The sequence below is a fragment of the Narcine bancroftii genome, chromosome 2 (assembly GCF_036971445.1).
Source record: "Narcine bancroftii isolate sNarBan1 chromosome 2, sNarBan1.hap1, whole genome shotgun sequence".
NCBI lineage: Eukaryota > Metazoa > Chordata > Chondrichthyes > Torpediniformes > Narcinidae > Narcine > Narcine bancroftii.
In genome coordinates this window covers 327,036,864-327,061,320 of record NC_091470.1, presented here as the reverse complement: position 1 = coordinate 327,061,320, position 24,457 = coordinate 327,036,864, and the positions used below count along the sequence as shown (strand labels likewise).

The window sequence follows — 24,457 nt, the reverse complement described above, 5'->3', positions numbered from 1 at the left end:
CCTATCTGAAATAAAGTCGAAAGTACTGAAATACCAACTAATTGTGGAGAGAAATACAGTTAAATGTTTAAGTCAGTAACCTATCATCAGGAAGCTTCTGTTGAATGATCTTGGATGGAAATCTTAATTCTGGTTCTCTCAACAAATGCAGATGAATTTGCTACATGTCTGATCATTTTTATTTCAAGTCACCAGAATCCTAGGCTTTATTATTGGTAAGGAGCAAGGTGTTAAATTGATACTTGAGCACTTCAACCTACTCATGGATGATTTATTTTCAGGTAACTTGCTACGATTATGACAATGATGGGTCACATGATCTGATAGGCACATTTGTAACCAATATGGAAACGCTGAAAGTAGCCTCACACATTTCACCTGTAAGTTTTTGTCTTCTACTCTTGTAATATTCAACAAATTATAAAGCTATTTTGTTCTCTTTGTAAAAAAAAGTAATCCATTATGCTATTATTAGAATACAATTTCTCTTTTATCTCTTAAAGTTTGCAGCAGCTGACTGATGGTAATATGCTTTGTATATCGGCTTCAACCAAAGCCATTTTTCACCAAGCTCCTCTAGAATGATTTGAACTTTATAATTTCATGCTTGCTTAATGAATTCAGTTAATAGGAAGATTGGTTCTTATTTGGCATGAAGTAAATGAGAAAAGAAGTAGCAGTGCCCTAAGTGTTTTTTGAAAATAATTGCAGAACATTAGACCTATTACTCTATGATGATAGTGGTGGGGGGGGGGGGGGAGGGGGGGGAGAAGTTAATAATTAATAGGCTAAAGTTGTAGCAAATTGGGATAAAGGCTGGAGAAACGAATACATATCTTACAATAATAGCTGAGCATTCTGCATGTTACGACTAATCCAAAGGAGTTGAGAGTCGTGATGTCAGGCAGCTTGTCAAGTAATTCAATTTATAAATGGGTAATCACTTGCTTTTGTTATTGTGTGTGAAGGTTGAGCAAAAATGGTTCACATAATTATCTGAGAACAGGCACATGAAAAGGCATGAACACCAGCTAGGAATCAACTGGAAAAAGAGTTAAATGAAGGTTTTAACCCTGCTTTCCAAAGGATTTTTAAAAATGAGCTTGTATTTTGCTCCATCATTTGTTGTAGGATTTAACCTTCCAGAACAAAGAATGAAATGTGATATTCCATTCCTTGGAGAAAGAGTCATAGGAGATGAACGGAGTAGAGGGCAGTTGTTAGTTTTCTTTTAATGGCTATACACTAAGCCATAGATTAATAATGAGAAGTATTATTATGGATTTTCAAAATTTGGAGAAACGAGGAGGTGCAGTTTAGTTTTGACAGCAACAGAGAGGAATTATGGACAAAGTTGTAGCTTGAATTATGCCATTATTACTTTTAAATCTATATCTTACTCATTCTTAGGCGTGACCCATCCCCTAGGAAATTCAAAAATCCTGCATGATAATTAGGGCAGCCGACCTCAATGTAAATTGTCATCAATGTATTATAGGGAAGAACGGACAATGTATCTGACTTTAACATTATAAATTTCATCAATACGGAGCTTCTCTATCCAGTTATTCACTTTATAATTTCACTTTGAATTCCTTCATGAAATGACAAGGGAAATTAACAGTAGCTCAATTAAAAGATAAAATGATTGACATCTTAATGCTGAGAAAAAATGCAAGGATGGGAAATATGGAGTTCAAACCTGAACATTATGAGTGAAGGGAATATACAGAGATAGAAAATCCGAAGATTTTGAGCATAAGGAAGGAGGCAAACGGAGTAATAGCCTCTGATGAGGGGAGAGGAGTCAACGAAAGCCAATAAAGAGATTGGTAATATTAGTATTAGATGTCCAAATAACAGGTGATTCAACTCTATGTAAAACAAAATTTAAGTTTGTATTTCAAATATTCATACTTGAGATTTCAGAATTTATTGAGAAACGACAAACATATATCCAAAGAGTTGAAAGTTTAATTACAAGACAGCATACTATTTACAGTAAAAACTTGCATACCTGGCACGTTTCTGTAAGTGCAGTTCAGAGGGCCAACATTGGGGCAGCACTGAACCAACATCTGGCTAACTGGTATATTTAATTATATTTTGGATAACTGAGCTGTTATTATACGAGGAATTTGAAACTTGCTGCCCATAGAATGGACGTCAAGCTTGCTTGAGAAATGGGAACTGCATATAATGCTGTCCAATAGGGTCTCAATATAAACTCATTGAATGATGGAAGCCTGAGGGAATATTGAATCCAAGGAACACAAAGATGGAAACACAGCTAGATTTTTGCCTTTATTAATCAGGACACAGAATGTAACAATAGGGAGATTATGGTACAGATTTATAAAGTATTGGTTAGAACACAGCTGGAATACTGTGCACCACACTACAGTAAGGATATAATTGTACTCGATTGGATGCAGAAGCAATTCACCATCATTTAAATTGGAATGGAGCATTTAAGTTATGATGATCGACTGAATGGGCTTGGTTTATTTTCAATTTTGAAGAAAGTGAGCAAATCAGGGCCCCTGTGAATGGGAAAAGTTCCCCTTCAGCTTACCTCATCCGTACTGACCAAGGTGCATTCTTAAGATGGTCCCATTTGTCTGCATTCAGCCGACATCCTTCCAAACCTTTCCTATCCATAAACCTTCAGCCCACAATGTTGTGCTGTCCTATATACTCCTACTCTACTATAATCTAATCCTTCCCTTCCTAGCACTCATAGCCCTCTATTTTTCATGCGTCTATTTGCTCATCCAATTCCTTATTGTCCAGCCCCCACAACCTGGCAGTGCATTCCAGGCACCCACCATGCTGCTTAAAAATAACTTGTTTCTGACTTCTCCCCTAAAATCTTAAATAGATCTATTTGCTGTTAGCATCTCAGGACAAAGGTGCTGGCTGTCACTTTATCTATGCCTCTCATAATATTGTGGAGCTCTATTAAGTGGCTGCTCATCCTTTGTTGCTCCAAAGAGAAAAGCCTTAGTTTGAACAACCTTGCTTCATGACATATTCTCCAATCCAGGATAATCCTGGTAAATCTCCTCTGTGCCCTCTCTAGAGCTTCTACATTCTTCCAATAATGAGGCAACCAGGACTGGCACAAATAAGCCAGATGCTGAACCATTAAAATTTCTGAATGTTTGGAGTACAGATTATTGCAGTTTTAACTCTCAGTGAAATTTTTGTGTGTTGAAAGCACAGGCACCTTTCTGATGTGCCTGTCCACAGTTGAGCATGCACCTATTCACAGCAGATTTTTTTCATGGTTAATGATATATTGTACCATTTTACAAAAATTCTTCAAATGCCTAAATTTTTAGACATTTCACTAGTTTCCACAGTGTACATAGGCTTGTTTTTAAATTTTAATGCCCCTGAGACACTAAGTTTATAGAAAGTGTTGATGTGGTACAAATTGCATAGTGATGCAATTATTTTAAGGCCCCTCTAGCTTATGAAAACTCCCAGTTACACCCAATTAACCTTCCAACCCTGTACATTTTTGGAGGTTGGGAGGAAACCGGAGCACCCAGAGAAAATCCATGCAAGCCACAGGGAAAATATACAAACTCCTTACAGATAACATTGGAATTGAGCCCAGCCCTCTAGTGCTGTAATAGCATCACGCTAACTGCTCTACTAACTGAGATGCCCAGTTATCACGTGACTTTTCCTCTACCAGCATTAACTCTGCCTCACCCGCATTTCCTGCAGATCTGCCCTGGCCCCCTCTGCCCCACGCGCAACAAGGACAACGTTCCCCTTGTCCTCACCTTCCACCCCACCACCCTCCATGTCCAACACATCCTCCTCTGCTATTTCTGCCATCTACTAGGTGATCCCACCACCAGACACCTATTTCCTTCTCCTCCCCTCTCTACCTTCTGCAGGGACTGCTCCCTGCATTGACTCCCTTGTCCACTCCTCCCTTCCCACCAATCATCCCCTTGCCACCTACCCCTATGGCTGCAGGAGATCTTCCACTTCACCCACATGTCCTCCCTCACCACTATTTGGGGCTCCAATCAGTCCTTCCAAATGAAGCAACATTTCACTTGTGAATCTGCAAAAGTCATCTACTGCATCTGGTGCTCCTGTTGGAGCACATCAGAGAGATTGGGTGCAGACTGGGAGATTGCTTTGTTGAACAGCTCAGCTCTGCCGCCACAATATGGATCTCTCACAGGTCACCCGTTTCAATTCCCTGTCTTATTCCCTTGCTGACATGACTGTCCATGGTCTCGTGCACTTCAATACTGAGACCACTTGCAAATTGAAAGAAATACACCTCGTCTTCTGTCTGAACACCCTCCAGCCATATGGAATTAACATTGCTCTGGTCCATTAAACCCACCCCTCTTCCTTCTCCTGATGCCGTCCCCAACTCTGTCTCTCCCTATCTTTCCTTTTCTCTGTCTCCTTTCACAGAGTCAAAATCAATTCTCACCTTTCTTCATATAATATCCAGTTAACATGTTTTGTTGGTTTGGACCCCTCCCCCTGCCATTGTTCATTTGTTATTCTGATGCTTCTACGTTGAAGAAGGGCTCAGTATTGCAACGTCCGTAAGATAGCTTTACCTACGGGTGCTGCGAGACCAGCTGAGTTCCTCCAACATTTCTGTGTTTTTTGCTGCAATCATAGTATCTGCAGACCGTTGTGTTTCATATTATTGAATTTCAGTTTAAAATAGCTAATCTTCATATTTCCTGGAAAATGTTGCATATAGGGTTGATGTTCTGCCTTTATTTTTTTATAAAAGAATGCCCATGTAACAGATTTACATGTGGCTTTCACACAAGGGCTGCTGCCTGGATTTGATGCCGAAACTCCACATTCCAGTCAAACCAACTTGTGGGAGTTTGCCAAATTTGTACAAATAATACAATGTCTCAAATATTTGGTCAAATATTTACTCACAACACATCTGATTTTAATTTAACGGAGATTCTGGCTTTTGGGGATTTATGATGGTAAATTGATGATAAATTGCTTGTTGTGATAAAAGCAGATCTTGTTTTTACCAAACCAAACTTTCATTTAAAATTGATCAACAATTCGTGCTACTTTTGCATCTGTTAGGCAGATTCTTATGTTATAACATTTAAATAAATGTCCCAGCTAATTTTAGGATGAATACTATTTTTTTCCTCTCCCCAGCCCCCCATTCATTCTCATTTCCCTCCCTCTTTGGATCCTTCCTCTTACATCCAAAGAAGAATGCTCCCTTTGGATTTTTCCCCTCTCCTTCCCTCCTCTTCACCCCCCCCTCCACATGAGTTTAATCTGGTCTCTCATTATGCCACCACTGTCACCTACTCTTATCAAAATCTATCACTGGCAGCTTTTGTCCCCACCTATCACATACCCCACCTTATATAACTCATCTTTCTCCATCTCATTCCTTTGCTTCTCCCTCTCCTGGCATATGTCAGTCAATTGTCTCGCTGGTCCATCAGTCCCCTACTGACTCTGGCCTCATTAAACCAGCTCGCTCGCCTCTGCACTCTCAGTTCTGATGAAGGGATCTGGCTCACAACATTGACTATATTTTTTCTCCCACTGATGTTGCTTGTGTCCCTGAGTTCTTCTGGCATATTGTGTTTAGCTTCATATTCCAGTATCCTCAGTCTCGAGTGTCTGTGATTAATGATTTGATGGGATACTTGCATCTTCTGATGAGACTTTTGTATAATTGAGATCCTGGAAAATGGGCTTCAGTATGATGAATATTTTATCAATATAATTTTAAATATTTGATAACTATTTTTCAATGTAATTCCAGAATTAATCAGATTTTTAAAAGTTTAAATTCTTTTGAATCTTTTTCAAGTTATAATTACTTGTCACAAAATGCCATTTCAAAGTAAGTTTAGAAATGCTGAACAGTTGATCCATTAGAAACAACATCTTTTTATGGAATGAAACTCCAGATTTGGTCTTAATATCAAAATGTAAATTTCCCTTACTTTTTTCTCCAATGTTTTCTTTGTTTTCCCTCTTCTTGGCAGAGAGGGTGTTTTTATAGTCCAAAGTCAAACTGACAAAAGCACCCTGTAATTGGCCATAACTGTGACTGAACTTCACTCAGCCTGCCTGTGAATGTACTTCTGCTGGATTAGTTTTTGCCCACAACAATTCGCATGTCAGCTACTAATACTGTTCAAAGAAGCTTTGAAGAATTCTTGGCTAATTTAGAGTAATTCCAAATTACTCTGAAAGATTAGTTAAATTGTTTTCATTTTCATTTTTTTTAAAAGACATGGTCACAGGCCATTTTGGCCACAAGCCATGCCACCCAATTACACCCAATTATCCTACAACCCCCCAGTACCTTTTGAATGGTGGGAGGAAATGACCCCGCAGGGAAAACCCAAGTAAACATAGGAGAACATACCAATTCCTTACAGACAGTGCGAGATTTGAACCCCGGTCCTGATTTCCTGATTGCTGGCGCTGCAACAGCGTTGCACTAACCACTACATGAGCCAAATAGGTTTCTCTGTTCATTATTTAAAAAAAAACTATTGAAAGTAATGTGTGTAATGATAGTGATCATGGTTACAAGGCAACTAGCAATGCCTTACTGTTTGATTATACTTGGCTGCCATCAGGGGCTGACACACTGTAGGAGACACACAGAATGCAAGATCTGTAATGGAGACTTGCAGCCTCAAGGCATGCCTCATGGTGCTGTTTACAACAACTTTAAAGTAAAGAACCTTTTCCTTCATCCATATATTTTCTAAGAACTCACACATACAAATACAAGATGAATCTATGTGTACATTTCTCATTTTGTTTCACTTTAACAGGCAGAATTTGAATGTATTAATCCAAAGAAGAAACAGAAAAAGAGAAATTACAAAAACTCAGGAATAGTAAGCTTTAAATTGTGCCAGGTAGGTATTTTTGCCATTGATTTACCTAAGAACACAAATATTTCGGTTCAATAGTTTGTTCCCACCTTTAATATGATTAGTGACTCTTCCCACCCCTTGTGTCTACCAATATAATTTTGTGCAAAGAAATGTGTTATTTTGATACAATGCATGTATTTTAATAGTGTAATGTATTTAAAATCTGAACTTTTTTTTCTTCAAGTATTCATTGAAGAGGGGTTTTATTTTTCTTCATCTTTTGGCTTGGTCTATCCACATTATATTAAATGATGAGAAAAAAGTCATGAGGAAAAATGTCATAACATTTTTAAAAAAGACAAATGAACAACACTGTCTGTGTTATGTTATTAAAACACTGAAAGTCGCAATGCAAATTCCCAAGAATACAGTTTTGTGCTTGCAAGGACGTACACCTACCTCTGAAGGCTTGTTATAATCTGTTGTCAAACATCTGAAGCATTATGGATATACAGCAACATCAATAATATTTTGTGCTTGAACTATTCTATTTTTATTTGAGCTTTGGTGAATTAATTAACAGTCACACCTAACAGCTGGTTGATTTTTTTCATTGAGTCAACACAAATGCAGATAACTACCATAAGAGTTCATTCTGAACTTGAAGTTTGTGTTCAAGTATATTGTTTCAATAATTCTCAGTAATGACCATATCGCTGTGAGAATGCCCATTCATCATTTGAATTATCCGACTCATAATCCTGAGCCTTGAGCTGACTGTGTTTGCATGTTAACATAACGGCTGAGGAATTTAAATTCTGTTAATAATCTGGAACCTTGGACAACAAAAAAACACTAGCTTTTGTAACAATCATGAAAGTGTTAAGTTATTAGAATAAAATGTCTGGAATGTTTTACACTGACAAATGTGAAGTGTTACCTTTTGTTACATTAAACAAGGGTAGGATTTGTACAGTGAATGATAGGACCCAAGGGAGTGTGGAGAACAAGAAGATAATGGGGTACAGGTGCCCAGTTCTATGAAAAGTGCAACAGTGTAGACAGGATTTGAAAAAGGAGTTTGGCTTGTATAACTTCATCAATCAGAGCATTGAATACAGGATCAGGGCAATCATGTTGCATCTTTAGATAATGTTGGTGGGATCAAACGTGCAGATTTGGTCACCCATTAAACTGGAAATGGTGCAGAAAGGATTCACAAGAATGTTTCAGGGACTGGAAGCCATGAATTATAAGGAGAGACTAAATAGCCTTGGAATTTCTTCCTGGAGGAGGCCTTTATAGAGATTTATGGAATCATGAGGGGCACTAATAAAATTAATAGTCAGAGCCATTTTCCCTGCATAGGTGGATCTAAAATCAGAGGGCATAAGTTTAATGTGAGAGGGGAAAGATATGAAATGGTCTCCAGTTCAAGTTCCAATTTATTGTCAGAGGACATACTTGGCATCATATGCAACCCTGAGATTTATTTTTACTGCAGGCCAGGCAGAACTTCTATTTATTGGTAGTGTTAACTGTACTCAAGGTACATACACAAAAAGGGGAACTGTAAACAAAGAAAGAAATGCAAGCAAACTGTGTAAATGCAGAAAAAGAAGTATTCAGTAATAAATAATGTGCAAAGTAAGAACCCTGAAATGAGTCTCTGATGGGGATTGTTCTTTAGGCTTCTTTGTTCATGTACTTGGTGGCACGAGTATTGTGGAATCTATACCTCTTTAGAACCATAGAGGCCCCTTTGGCCCTTCCAGTCTGTGTTGAACCGTTTTTTTCCTAGTCCCACTGACCTGCACCCACTCCAAGCCCTTCACACCTTTTCAATCCATGTATCTGCCCAAATTCTTCTTAAATGTTAAAATGAGCCTGTATTTACCACTTCAGCTGACAGCTCGTTCCACACTCCCATCATTCTCTGTATGAAGAATTTCCCCCTCGTGTTCCCCCTAAACTTTTTCCCCTTTCACTCTTAACCATGTCCTCTGGTTTGTAACTCACCTACCCTCAATGGAAAAAGCCTATCTACATTTACACTGTCTATCCACCTCATAATTTTAAATACCTCTAAAGTTCTAACCTGTTTAACCTTCTCCTGTAACTCAGTTCCTGAAGTCTGGGCAGTATCCTAGTAAATCTTCTCTGCACTCTTTTTATCTTATTAATATCTTTCTTGTAGTTAGGTGACCAAAACTGCACGGAATACTCCAAAATTGGCCTCACCAATGACTTATACAACTTTGCCATAACATCTGAACTCCAGAACTCAACACTGCCAGTAGCAAGAACCACACTTGTCTTGGGTGGCGTGGATCCTTTATAATTTCTGCTGCTCTCCGATGGCAGCCTTGCACATAGAAAGGAGAATGAGGAGAGTTTTGCCTGTGATGTGTCCACTATCCTTTGCAGGGCTTTCCGCTCAGAGGTATTAGTGACCCAATACCAGGCTATAATGCAGCTGGTCAGTACACTTCCCACTACACATCTGCAGATATTTGCCATGGTTTCCAATGTCTTACTGAACTTCTGAGGAATTGGAGGCACTGATGTGCCCTCTTCACGATGATCTTAGTATGTGGGTCCAGAACGGTCATCCGAGAAAGTGACACTCAAGAATTTAAATTTGCTCTCCCACTCCACCCATGATTCCCCAATGATCACTGGATTGTGCACCTCTGGTTTTCCCTTCCTGAAGTCACCCATCAGCTCTTTAGTTTTGGAGACATTTGAATGCGAGATTGTTTTTAGTACACAATTCAGCCAAGTTTTTAATCTCCTGCCTTTTTATCCATTTTTATACAGCCGACCACTGTAATATCATCTGCGTTTGTAGATGGTGTAGTTGTGATCCAGAACCATGCAGTAGTAGACGTAAAGCGAGTAGAGCAGGGGGTCAAGTACACAGCCCTGTGGTGCTCCGGTGCTGATGGAGATTTTAGAGGAGATGTTCTTGTCAATCTGTACTGATTGGGATCTAGAAGTGAGGAAATCCAGGATCCAATTACGCAAAGGGGTATTGAGGCTCAGGTCTTGGAGTTTGCTGATTAGTTTTGAGTGGATGTTGGTGTTGAATACCAAACTATAGTCAATAAAGAGCATCCTGATGTATGTATTTTTGGTGCCAGATGTTCCAGGATTTTGTGTAGAGGTACCAGAAGAAATGATAGAAGCAGGAACAATTGTCACATTCAGAAGGCATTTAGACAGGAAAGGTTTCGAGGAATATGGGCTGAATGCAGACAAATGGAATTAGTTTGGTCAGCAGGGACAGGTTGGGCCAAGGGACTTGATTCTTTGCAGTAGAATTCTGATTCTATGATACACTAATGCCCTTTATGGCAATAAAAACAATATGCATTTAGCAAAGCTAAGCAATCTTGCAACTTGTGGTCAGGTTGAAAGATTGATTTTGATGGATGTAGCTCAATGGCAGGGCCAGCATATGAGTGTTAAAGAACAGACTGAAGTCTTTACAACATTGTTTAAATACATGTGATGAATGGATGATAATCTCTGTTTCTTCCTGAGATTCCCAGCATCTCAGAATTAATTCTCCAGCCTATTTGATTTAGTCTACATGATATCAAGAGCCAGGAAGATGAGGTGTCACAAAAGCTATGGGACAGGACAACTTCTCAGCAGTTTTTCTCTTCTACCTTCCCCCATATATCCACCTATGCTTATTTACCCGTGAACCTGTGCTTCACCTGCTCCTTCCTCCCTTCCCTCCTCCCCCACCCCTTACCATTTTATTCAGAAGCCTGCCTGATTTTTGCTCATACCTTGATGAAGGGTTCAAGCTTTACTTCCTTTCGATGCTGCTTGACCTGCTGAGTTTCTCCAGCACTTTTGTGTATTAAGTCACAGCTGTGGGACTAAAGACCCTTGATCCAGAACAAGCAGCTACTCCAGCCTTCCTCAGTATAGTCACAGCACTTGCATCTGACGAACAATGTAACCGAAGACTCTCGTCAACTTCTACAGGTGGACTGTGGAGAGAATTCTGGCTGGCTGCATCACTGGCTGGTACGGAGGCACCAACTCTCAGGACAGGAATAAACTCCAGAGGGTTGTTAACTCAGCCTGTAACATTACAGGCACCAGACTTCACTCCATCGAGGACATACAAGAGGTGGTGTCTTAAAAAAGCAGCCTTTTTCCTCAAGGACCCCCACCACCTAGACCATACCCTCTTCACTCTGCTACCATCAGGATGACGGTAAAGGAGCCTAAAGATGAGCCCTCAATGGCAAAAGGACAGCTTCTTCATTGCTATCAGATTCATGAATAACTAATGAACCATAGACACTGCCTTACTTTTCGTGCACTATTCTTTTTACTTATAGTAATGTTGTAAGATGGTTATAATATGAATGTTTGCTCTATGATGCTGCCACAAAACACCAAATTTCATGACTTGTCCATGACAATAAATTCTGATTCTGAACTCCTCAATAACCCATGCATGCACACAACAAAACATGAACATTCAGACATGAACTAAGAAGAGCCAGGTAATGTTTATGCCACACGAGAGTGCCAGGCATTGCTCATCTGCCGATTGCCAAGAAAAATTTAACCGTATACTCCTGACTTTTGATGTCATGAACAAATCCCCAGTTAGTGGCCAGAAATTCAACTGGATTAGCAACATAAACTTTCCAGCTACTAGTACACATCAGAACCAAGGTTTCCTGTGGCGAGTGACTTACTTCATGGCAACCCAAATCCTACCTTCAGCCTTGAAAGATGCAAGTCAGAAATGAAACAATCAAGAATTTTTAGAAGCTGAACATCATCCTGGGAAAAGCAACCCGTGTAATTGACAAAGCATCAAACACCGTAAACAATCATTCCCTGTGCCACTCGTGCACACTAGATGCAATGTTCAAAGTGAACTGCAGTTTCTTGCCCAGAATACTCCAAACCCACTAAGTGTATGACAAAGAAGGACAAAGAGGAGCAGATAGAAGAGGACATTTCCACCTGAAATTTCTCTTGGACTGCCTGCTATTATACCCAATTTATCAAGGGCATCACTTAATAATGACCATATTATTTAAAAGTTCACGATACAACAAATTGCATAGAAATGACTAAATGCTTTGAATTATGTTAATTATCAGATGGAAACTAATTGATGCTTTGAGTTAAAAATTAATGAATGACTGGAATTTTGACAAATGTTAACATTAAACCTTCGAATATTAAATTTGCAGATCGTGAAAGAGTACTCTTTCCTGGATTACATTATGGGTGGCTGTCAGATGAACTTCATTGTGAGTAAATTGTTCAAATATGTAAGACTGAAGAATGAAGGAAGTGTATTTTAATTGGCATTCACTCTCATTTTTTAATTAATCTGAATTAATTAATAAGTTCTGCATCTACTTAGTTATTGTTGGAACCAAGGGGTTAAGTAATCATGGAAAATATGCCTATGTACTATTCATTATGTATTCATTAATCCATTATTATGTAACAATTTACTATTTACTTCAATTATACTGTTTAAGGGAAATATTAATGCAATTAAGTAACAGCCACAGTATGTAGAAAAGTTTGCTGAGTATAGTATGTGTAGAATTTGCTGACTCCAAATACAAATTGTCGGATTCTGGCTTTACCCTACCCTCAATTTAGTCTATGTGTTTTCTGAGTCCAGCGTGCTCGTTGAATGAAGTGATAGGAGAAGGTATTCGGTTTCACAATCAGTTTATTACATAGCACAAGAATAAAGCTTAACAGGCCTCTGGTTCAGTCGTTAGTTCATAGGTCACCTGCTCAGTGAGCTATTCCCCAAGACTGACTCCTGTTGTCCAGTCTCTTCTCTTTATATAGGTCAACATTGTTACACTGAACAAGAGTTGGCTTTCTTTGATAGACTCCTTGCATAAAATTTATCTCAAGCAATTTTCTGCTCTGCAGTTATCTATGGTGTCGCCCTCCCGTCTTAATCTCCCAGGCCAGAACATTCTGTTGTTTTAGTGTAACCTTGGGGAAGAAAGTATTTTCTCTCTTTGTATTTGGAGGCAGCAAATTCTACACATACTATAATCAGCCAACTTTTCTACATACTGTGGCTGTTACTTAATTGCATTAATATTTCCCTTAAACAGTATAATTGAAGTAAATAGTAAATTGTTGCATAGTAATGGATTAATGAATACATAATGAATAGTACATAGACATCTTTTCCATGATTACTTAACCCCTTGGTTCCCACATTATCTTGACTTCAATTGGTCTCATCTTTCACACTATTATTCATTTTCACATTATTATTCCCTTTCCCATTTTATTGGAATTAGTAGTTGAAATTGGGAATAAATTTTGCCTTGAAGTACTATTGATTTAAAAACTGTTGAGCTGACCTGGATGTATTAATACAAAGGGGATTAAATTGTTATATGCTTTTATTTCAGTCCAAATATCCTTCCCAGTTAAGAAAACTGATTCATAGGTTTTGCGTTTTCTACTGAATAACATTGTTCCAATTATTTTGTTTGCCTCTAAGCAATAAATAATATCTCTTAACATTTGGATGGCATACAAATTATATTGCACTAGACTGTTCTCATATCAACCCATTCTGTCAACTGTGTCATATATTACACCAACAACTATCCATTTTGTGTAAAATATGTATGGTAGTGTAGTGCTGGACACAGCCAAGAAAGACTCAGCCACCACATTGTAAGTCGGTAATGACAGTTTTTATTCAAATTCAGCACGTACCCCTTTAAGGGCCGCATGAGCTCAGTCACCTTGTACACCATGCCTAAAATCTCTTGAAAACCCTTGACAGTGGAGGGCTATGGGAAGTTCTGGATGGCTGCCACTTTATTCTGTAATGGGGTGATCCAGTGGATGTGACACTGTGCCCTAAGGAGTCAATGGTTTCTTTACCGAAGTCGCAATTGCTTGGGTTGATGTCCAAAATCATGGAGCTTCTGGAATAGGAGTCTCTGAGATGCTGGACATGCTCTTTTTACATAGTATTGGCTACCAGGATATCATCCAGGTAGACAAAAACTAAAGGTAGGTCTCTAGAAACTGCATTCATTAGGCGTTGAAAGGTTTGTGCTGCATTTTTCAACCCAAACAGCACTCTCAGAAATTCAAACAGCCCGAACGAGATTATAATGGCTGTCTTGGGCGCGTCATCTGGGTCTGCGGGGATTTGGTAGTAACCTTTCAAGAGGTCCACTTCGGAAAAGAACAGTTTCCAATGTAAACTCACAACAAAATCTTGAATGTGCAGTATTGGGTAGCGATCTGGTACCGTTGCACTGTTCAGTCTTCGGTAGTCTCCGCATGATCGCCAATCCCCAGTTGCTTTATGGACCATATGTAGGGGAGATGACCGGTGGCTATCAGAACACCTGACAATGTCCAGCTCTTCCATTGTTTTAAATTCCTTCTTGGCTTGTTGAAAATGGTCACGGGGGAGTCACCTCGCCTTGGAATGAATGGGCGGTCCTTCGGTCATCACATAATATTGGGCGCTGTGCAGCAGGCTGTTCAAATGAAAATTCAGTGTAAGGATCTCAGGGAACTCAGTTAGGACCTTTCTAAACTTGTCATTAGACAGGGTCTACACGCGCAGGGCTGGCCGTTTACTAGGTGAGAATGGGCACGCCTGGAAAGTGGAAGCATGGACTAACTGCCTCACGTCAACCAGTAGGTTGTTGGCCCTCAGGAAATCTGCTCCCAGGATCATTTGACGTACGGCGACAATCGTGAAATCCCACCTGTAAGCTGAGTGTCCCAGTAGTAAACAGACTGACCTGATGTCGTAGCTGAGTATAGGGGTCCCATTTACCATAAGTAGGTTGTACTATTGAGCCTGGAATTCTTGTTCAAAGATGTTCGGTGGCAGGATGTTGCTTTCGGCTACCATGTCAACTAAAAATCTTCATCTGGAGATTCACTTGACTGCGCAGAAGAGGCCTGTGTGTTTGCTAACTGCTGTGGCCAATACTGGGAGCTGGCAGTGCCATATCCCTGGGGATCAGCTGAGTATTTGAATGGTGGGGCACATCGCCAAGTATTCCAGCCCCATCTTCTGGTAGAAACATCACCCATCCTGCTGTTTTCCCTTGGACCCTCCTGCCTGTCTCAGGGTTGCGGCGGTTGCCAAAATGAACGAGGTAGTCGAGCTGTCGGACGTGGCTGCCAGTTGAACTGTTGCAACAGAATTTTTGGGAACTCTGTATAGACTGCTTCATTTGCCACAGCCTGAGGATCAGAAAAGTCTGCGTCGAACATGAACAAGGCGATATCACGGGGGAGGCATTCTCAGAATGTGGCCTTGAATATTAGGCACTTGGAGTGCCTGTCAGCTAGCGCGAGCATTTCGGTCATTAGTTCAGAGGTGGACCTGTCCCCAAGCTTGTCTAGATGTAAGAGATGCGTCCCTATTTCCAGCATGGTCATGTTGAAAGTCCGTAGGAGGTGGGTCTTAAAAGCCTTGTTCTGACCTTCTGCCGGAAGATTGCTTGGGAAAAGTTCAACCTTAGTGTCTGACTCCTCATCTAGCAATGTGACAATGTGCCAAAATTTTGTAGCCTCGCTGGTAATACTGTGGAGGTAGAATTGTGCCTCCGCTTGAATGAACCACGTGCGTGGTCTGTGTGGCCAGAACACCGGCAGCTTAATAGCAACTGCACTCAGCGCTGGTTTGTCAGCCATTGTGTTGGGTTCAGAAACATCTGAACCATCAAGGTCACCAATGTAGCACCACTGACAGCAGAGCTACAGAAGAAAATGCCTGGCTCAGGTTGAGATGAGCAGAAAAACTGTTTAATTCTCTTTCCAGCCAACTTTTATTTCACTTCTGGTCAAGCTGTCCCAAAACCGAAAGTGGTGTCATGATGGTCCCCCACCCCCCCCCCCACCCCATGCGTTACTCAGTTCGTGGACTTCGTGCCCGAGGTGGAGGGGGTCCAGTGCCATCTTAGCACGGATCTCCAGAATGTGTGGTTGTCCATCATTACAGGGACGATCGTGTCTGAAACCCCGTTCCCCAGATGAACTTTTGATCCAGACTTTCATTACCCTGCTCCATTTTACTTTTATAAGATTCAGTGACATTTTTTAAGATGTTTCTATGAAGGTTTTTTGCTAAATGTACATGAGGTGCTGTCATTGGGTGTTCCTCATGCTTTACTGGAACTTTAAAAATATAGTATTGTAGCCGAGCACTACTTGAAAAAAGACACACCTACGTAGTGTAGACAGGTGAACCTCTGAGTTTTATTAGGACTCAGGCCCAACTTTTGTACTTGCATTGTGCCCGCTGTGGCCCCCTTTGGCTGACATCACAACATGCATAACAAAAGTGGTTTCCCGTGCATGGGTACTTTCCTGCATAACCCTTATTCCCCGTGCGGTGTCCCTGTCTGTTGGCTGCGCAGCAAGGCCAGTGCCATTTTTGGGTCACTGTCCTCGAAGCTGCCCTTGTCATTCAGCCACCAGTTCACTTGTTGGGGCCTGTGCCGCTGTGTGGGCTGCTGGCCTTTGCCTCCAAGAGTGCCAGCTCAACCGCCACGGCAGGCCGCCACAGTTTGAAAAATGAGCAGTTGTTCAAATTTCCACAATTTTCTATTACATGCATATTTATTTGTTAGAAGCATTTTTGAATATTCTGGATAAAGATTTGTTACTTCATGGAATAGTAAATGTTAATCCAATAAAATTTCAAAAAGGACAATAATTACTATTACAACATTCTAAATAAATTATTTGGGTGTTTTTGGTAAAATTGTGTGCATGTTTAAGTTGATTTTCAGGTTAATAGAACTTGGTAGTGATGAGGAATTTATAGATAGAAACTAAATTATTGTTTGATAACACACATTTCTGTTAATGGAAAAACGCATGTTTGTGGTGAATTTAAACTTCAGTGTTCTATTTAAAGAAGTAGTGAAAAAAGCTGATGAATTCTCTTTTTTAACACCAGTATTGATGGAATGAATTTTAGGCTATCTTGTGTTTTATAATTTCTAGTATATGCTTTCTTAATTGCAGGTTGGCATTGATTTCACAGGTTCAAACGGAGACCCTCGTAAACCTGACTCTCTACATTACATTAGTCCCAATGGATTTAATGAATACTTGATGGCAATCTGGTCTGTTGGAATGATCATTCAAGACTATGATACGTAATGCATTCCTATTTGTTTAATTTATCAATAAGGCATGCTTGTGCTACATGATGTTTTCTTGGTGTGTTTGGATTATACAAACGTCAAATTGGGATAGAAAGACACATAGGAAGTGCTGTCCCACTGATTAGTGGTATTGGCCAGCTCTTCATTCTGGGCAACACCATTTTATTCAAACACAATTTTATTGAAACTTTATTCAAATAGCTGCTGCGGGTGAGTCACAGCCAAGGCCCTCCACTGGCTGAATGTTTGGTCCCCATGGGTTGTCGTGCTGCTTCAAAGAATATTTACTTTCTCAGTTTTAAACTTTTATTTAAAACTTTATTAATTCAAATAATTAAATGCTGGGCAATGGGGATTTTACTGTTCCATACAAATGTGGGAAGATTCAGAGTTCAGGTCTGGGGAAGATAAGCCATTGTAATATTGAAGCTTGAGGGAATAATACTTTTGTGTAGGACTGATTTCCCACCAACCCCCATTTAATTCCCAAAAAATAGTATATAATTAGCACTTGGTGACAGACAACAAGAATTCAAAGAAGTTCTTTCTAGTGAAAAGAAAGCCTGGCAATGTGTTACCTCCAAACAGAAGCAATGAGTTTTCAATTACGGTTCAATTAAAACTAAAATAGTTTCTCAGGGTTATGACATCTGATGAAATGTTTTCTCTTAAACCCACAGGGGAACTCCCACATTTTCTACTGTTTCACCTAGCGCATTTTTAAGATAATTGCGGGAAAATATCTCCACTTTTAGTTTTTTCAAGTTTGTGGGACTTGTGTCTGAGAGGCTGTTGCAAAAAAAAATTGCAGCCTCCACTTCAATATCAGTGATGGTGTGTTAGATTTTTGCACTCCATATTTTATAAAGCTCTGACATTCGACATCAAAATGATCTTGAATAAGATATTTTATTGTATGTTTTGAAGTCTGAAGTGGGAATATGGTGTTTATGCCTTTTAGCTAAAATGCATTTTAGCTTTGTAAATAGGTATGAATTATTCATTGTAGTCCAAAGGTGATTTAACAATACTTTTTTTATGCAGTATAAAGGATGATTAGGTACTCTCATGAAGAACATAGCAAATATTAATATACAGTATATTTTAACTTTGAAAAATGTAGCAGCAATTTTTTCTTTAGAATTCTATGCTTATTTGTTAAATGTTTTGGTTTTGCAGGGGAGTTGTTGAAATTAATTGAAATTATATAAGCTTTTAAAATCTTTGCAAGTTTCTGTTGTCCCTGCCAGTGTACCATTTTTTTTTTGCTGAAGCAAACAGACTCAGAACTTGAAATGCAGCTGCTGAGCTGATAATTTCATATTTGAACATCTCCTTTTAACAGTTGAAGTGATTTATCTTCTCCTACACCCAAGGGAAATTGGTGCAGTTGTCAAATCAGAGGATCGATTGGCTGCCCTCTTGTGGCATAAATGCCAAGCTATTGAACTGCTGGAGAGAGGTTTCTGGGGGACAGCAACAGTTTTAAATTCAAATGTAGACCTACAGGACAGTAACCGGCCATTTCGGCCCACGAGCCCGCGCTGCTCAATTACACCCAATTAACCAACAGCCCCGATCGGTGGGAGGAAACCAGACCACCCACGGGGAAAAACCAATGTAGTCACTGGGGAAAAAATACAAACTCCTTACAGACAGCATGGGATTCGAACCCTGGTCCCAATTGCTGGCACCGTAACGGTCTTTTTTTTTTGCTTAACTATTGTATGGATGAGTGCTTTTCTTGATAATCAACAATCTCTGAATGCAAAAACAAGCAAATAGACAAAATAAAACTGTCAGCATTTGCGTCAATAGTAGAATACCATACAATTTATCCTTTTAATTCACATATAATGTCTCTTGGAAGCTGAGATTGAGCTCAGAATAAAGACTCCTTTGATTTGTAACCAGAATAATGTTACCTTTAAACCAATTCAGTGGAAATTATTAACATTAACGTAATCATTTTGCCAATATTACTTCCACTGATGTATGTCCCTAAGTTTGTTCAGAATTTCAACTTGGTTTGATTTGGGCTTTAATACAAAGCGATACAAGTTACACCACTGAAATTGTGGCCATGTTCAATGAAAATACTGCTGATCGTCCAGATTATGACATCATGATACGAATTGGTCACTACACAGTAATGTTTGTTAGCCTAATTTTTGAAACTAAACTGTTTTTGTCTTTTGTTCACATGATTGTGTTTATCCTATTTGCACTAACCTTGCCTACAATATAACATTTTATCACATCCAGAAATAATTTTAGAAATGATAAATGAATGAGAAATTCCTTACTCTATCATCATTTTTAAAATTTATTGTGCAGTCTACCCTGCAGAACATAGAACAGTTCAGCACAGTATGAGTCTTCCGGCCTGTGATGTTATGCTAACATTAATAAACCTATTCCACCATCAATCTAACTCTTCATAACTTTACAGCCTGTAACTGTCTTCTTGCATCCATGTACCTATCAAAGAGGTAAATCACTGAATTCTGTAGACACCGTGGTTGAAGTAAACACACAAAATACTGGAGAAGCTCAGCAGGTCAAACAGTGTCCTTTATGTAGCAAAGATAAAGATACAAAACCGACGTTTCAGGCTTGAGCCTTTCATCAAAGTAAGAGAAAATGCCAGCAAACAGCCAAACAAAAGAGTTGGAGTGGCAAAAGCAAGAGATGATAGGTGGAGAAAGGAGGGAGGGGACAGCAGCAATGATGGGAAGGAGGGATGGCTGGGTAGGTGGAAGAACTGGAAAACAGGAAAAGGGGGAGGGGAGAGAAAAGGCGAGCAAGTTTAGAGGAAGGCAATGAAGTCAATGTTAATGCCATCTGGCCGGAGGGTGTCCAGTCGAAGAATAAGGTGTTATTCCTCCAATCTGCAGGTGGTCTGAGTGGGATTGTACACAAGACCATGGACAGATTTGTGAGTCTAGGAGCGTGACTTTGAATTGAAATGATTGGCCACTGGGAGGTTGCTGTTGTGCGAACGGAACAGAGGTGCTCAGCAAAGCGATCTCTCAGTCTGGTCTTGATGATGTAGAAAATGCCGCAAAGGGTGCATTGGATGCAGTAAATAAGCCCTCCAGATGTACAAGTGAAGTGTTGCTTCACATGAAAGGTCTTTTTGGGGCCCTCAACCATGGTGGGGGGGTGGTGTGTTGCACATCATGTTGAGACAGGAAGGTGCCAGGGGTGCAATGTCTGCCTTCCACTAACGTGGCTTCCCCTCCACCACTATCAACTCAGCCCTCACCTGTATCTCCTCCATTTCACGCTCATCTGCCCTGACCCCCTCTGCCCCCAGACGCAATAAACATAGAATCCCCCTTATCCTCACCAGCCTCCGCTTCCAACACATTTTCCCCCGGAATTTCTGGCACTTATTACAGGATCCCACCTCCAGACACATTTTTTATTCTCCTCCCCTTGACCTTCTGCAGGGACCACTCCTTCCCTGATTCCCTCGTGCACTCCCATTCCCCAGCGCCTTCCCCCTGTGCCTGCAGGAGGTGTCACACGTGCGCCCTCATCAAGGTCTCAGGGCCCAAAGAAACCTTTCTAGTGAAGCAACACTTCAGTTGTACATCCAGAGGACTTATTTACTGCATCCGATGCTCCCTTTGTGGCATTCTCTACATTAGAGAGACCGGTTGCAGACTGGGAGATTGCTTCTCTCAGCTCCTCCTCTCCATTCGCAACAACAGCAATCATCCAGCGGCCAACAATTTCAATTCTGAGTCACACTCTTGCGTTCATGTCTGTGCCTGGCCTTGTGTACTATCCCAACCTGACCACCTGCAGATTGGAGGAACAACAACTTATTTTCTGGCTGGGTATTCTCCAGCCAGATGACATTACATTGGCTTTACTGCTTTCCACCGCTTGCCTCTTTCTTTCCCCTCCCCCTTTCCTGTCTTTCCAGTTCTTCCACCCACTCAGCCATCCTTCCTCCCCCTCATTGCAGCTGTCCCCTCCCTCTTTCTCCACTTATCAGATCCTCCCTCTGCCCCCCCCCCCCAAACTCTTTTGTTCGGACGCCTGCCGGCATTTTCTCATACTTTGATGAAGGGCTCAAGCCCGAAATGTCAGTTCTGTATCTTTACCTTTGCTACATAAAGGACACTGTTTGACCTATTGAGCCTCTCCAATATTTTGTGTTTTTACCTGTCAAAGAGTCTTTTAAATATCCCAACTGTACCAACCTCCACTACCACCCCAGCAATATATTCCAGGCACCTGTGTTTAAATAAAACCTTTCCTTCAATCACCTTAAACAGATGTCCTTTGGTATTTGCCATTGCTGCCCTAGGAAGAAGGTGCTGTCTGTCCACCCTATCTATGTTTCCATTATATTACAAACCTCTATTGTCATCTCCTGTCCTGTGTTGCTCTGAAAAGTCCTAGCCCAGTCAACCTTTCTTCAAAGGATAAAAAGTTTAGGAATGACAATGAATTCCTTAAATCTAGAGGGTAAAATGTTTAAAATTACCATGCTTCTAATGGATCCTACCAAAGGGTAGCTCGGTACATGTGCACATCGTGAGAAAATTACAGTCTGAGGGAGTTGTTATTTATGAGTTTCTCTCTGGCAGTGGAGATTAAATATTCTGAGGTAGTTCCACTGCAAAATAAAGGTATCTTAGGATTTGAAGACATCGATGGAGATGCTCTTTTATTCTTGATTGTGCATAATATGTTTTGTATCTCACTGCTTTTCTTTCTTTCCTTTATTTATTGTCACATTTTTTATTATGATTAATTTAATACAGAGACAAATTGTTCCCAGCTTTTGGATTTGGTGCACAGATACCTCCTAACTGGCAGGTAATAATGAAATGATTAATGAATTTTTTTTTTCTAAATTGATACTTTGGTGTAAAATTCACACTGTTCAATGGGCATTTTACTTCTAGGTATCACATGAATTTCCGCTCAATTTTAATCCTACAAACCCGTTCTGTGCAGGTATGGCATTTGCTTTGTTCTATGTACCTCTTAAAACCGCCATCAATGACAAGCAATCTTTCAAATCATGCCTACCCTTAATTACTTATTGTAGAGCTCGTCGAAAGAATCAAAGACTTGTTGATCCAAACCAAGGCTTTTATTAGCAAAAGACAGGAGCTCTTCACAGGTGGCCGACCAGTCCGGAATGATCCGACCTGGCTAGGGACACAACCCTTTAAGGCCCAGACAGTAGGCGTGGTTTAGCTCTCAACCAATCGCTGTAAGCACAGTCTAGATACTGTAACTATATACACTATATACATTGGTGATAGATCTGGACTACCACACTTATAAAAGCTGAGGTATTTTGATGTGCTACAGTTTTATTGTTAACAAAGTATGGGTGGAGTTGTATATTTAATTACAATCGGCACACGGATGAAGCTCCTGAAAATTCAGATAGAATTTAGTTCTGTTTTGCATTCTATTTTTTAAAAACTTTATTTAAAATTTTCAAAGTACATACCAAACAAAACATAAAGTCAAAATAAAAATTATCTACAACTAAATCCAACCCCCCTCCCATCCCCACCCCCCCCCCCTCCCCAGCACACCCCGCAAGGGGAGCCAGAAAAAATAAGTTAAGTACAAAAAAAAACTAAATAATACCTTAAGATATCACGAAACCCATGCATTTCAAATAAGGCAACCACATTTGGACAAAAAATTATAATTTATCATGCAAACTTATTTTATTTTTTCCACATAAATACAGGACCTCAATTCATTATGTCAACAAGCTGTATTCACTTCCACATCATCCTTCCAAGAAACGGCCACACACTTATGCGCAACTGCCAATGCTAAGCGAACAAAAGCTATCTGAAATTTATCCAACCCCAGAGAATTCAAAAAAACAGTATAACCCAATAAAAATTTTTTTAGGATCTAATGAAAATTTGGTCTTAAACAATTTTTGAATAAATTCTCTAATTTTTTTCCCAAAATGGTTGAACCTTATCACAAAGCCAGACTGAATGTAAGAATGTTCCTATACAATATCCACATCTCTGAATCACTAAATCCATACTTCTTCAATTTCTCAGGGGTCAGATACAACTGATGCAAGAAATTATAATTAACCATACTGTATCTAACATTAAACAATTTAGTCACTCCCTCATGACACACAATTTCCCAATCTTCCTGATCAATATCACAGGATATATCCCCTTCCCATTTAATTCTAGATTTATTTAAATTTAATTTACCCATAGTGTCCTGCAACAAAGTATACATATCAGAAATAAAACCTTTATTTGACGTTAACTTGGGAATTTTCATTTCTCTTCCAAAATGATCTCTTACTAATGCTGTAACTTGATAATACACAAATAAAGAGTTCACTGATATTCTGAAATTTTCCCTAAGTTGATTAAAAGAAATCTTCCTTCTTCAAAACAATCCTCCAACAATTTTATACCTTCAAACTCCCATTCCTTTAAATATCTATTATTCAAAGAAAAAGGAATAAGTCTATTTTGATATAATGGAGCTTGAATTGATATTTTGCCTTTTGTGCCTATAATAGTTTAGTCCATTTTAGTCCAAATTTCTAATGTGTTTTAAAACCGGTACATTATATTTCTGTAATAAAACAGGATCCCACCTAAATATAAATTGATGGGGATAAGACTCAGAAACATTAGCTAATTCTACCCTAGCCCAACTGGGAGGGTGCAAAACATCCAACATTCAGTTAATAAATTTTAATTGAGCAGCTTCGTAATAATTTTGAAAATGAGGTAATTGCAAATCTCCCAAAGCATATTTCCAGGTCAATTTATGCAACACTATTCTCGCTAACTTTCCCTTCCATAAAAATTCTTGTACAACCTTATTTAAATCTTGAAAAAAAGATTTTGGAAGTAAACAAGGAATCGATTGAAAAAGATAGTGAATATGTGTAAAAATATTCATCTTAATACAATTGACTCAACCGATTAATGACAGCGGTAAATCTTTCCATTTAATCAAATCTGTCTTAATCTTTCTCATTAAAGGTACATAATTTAATTTATATATAATGATTGAATTTTTACATCAATCATTATTCCTAAATATTTAACTTTATCAGTCCATCGCAATTTAGTAATTTGCCTACATTGATTATAATCTCCATCTGAAATTGGCAATATTTCACTTTTGTCCCAATTTACTTTATAACCAGACAATGCGCCATATTGTTCCAAACATTTTTGCAAGTGTTTTAAAGACTGTTCCAGATATGTTAAATATATCAAAACATCATCAGCAAACTAATTAATCTTGTATTCATCATCTGCTATCTTTATACCTCTAATATTCTCATTCTGTCTTATCGCTTGAGCTAACGGTTCTATGACCAATGCAAATAGA

General features: G+C 39.4%; 1 protein-coding gene and 1 long non-coding RNA gene across 3 annotated transcripts in view; one reads left to right on the top strand and one right to left on the bottom strand.

Moving 5' to 3' along the window:
• The window catches only part of LOC138755640 (copine-3-like), an 88,593-nt gene that overhangs the window by 51,468 nt on the left and 12,668 nt on the right, over positions 1–24,457 (top strand). For both annotated transcript variants that reach the window (XM_069922001.1, XM_069922002.1), the window contains exons 8-13: positions 282–380; positions 6,840–6,926; positions 12,122–12,181; positions 16,935–17,068; positions 21,862–21,916; positions 22,006–22,057. In XM_069922001.1, the coding sequence (XP_069778102.1) occupies positions 282–380; positions 6,840–6,926; positions 12,122–12,181; positions 16,935–17,068; positions 21,862–21,916; positions 22,006–22,057 (487 nt within the window). The remainder of the gene's footprint in view (positions 1–281; positions 381–6,839; positions 6,927–12,121; positions 12,182–16,934; positions 17,069–21,861; positions 21,917–22,005; positions 22,058–24,457) is intronic.
• Positions 1–24,457, bottom strand: part of LOC138755643 (uncharacterized) — a 34,297-nt gene that overhangs the window by 3,564 nt on the left and 6,276 nt on the right. The window lies entirely within an intron of this gene.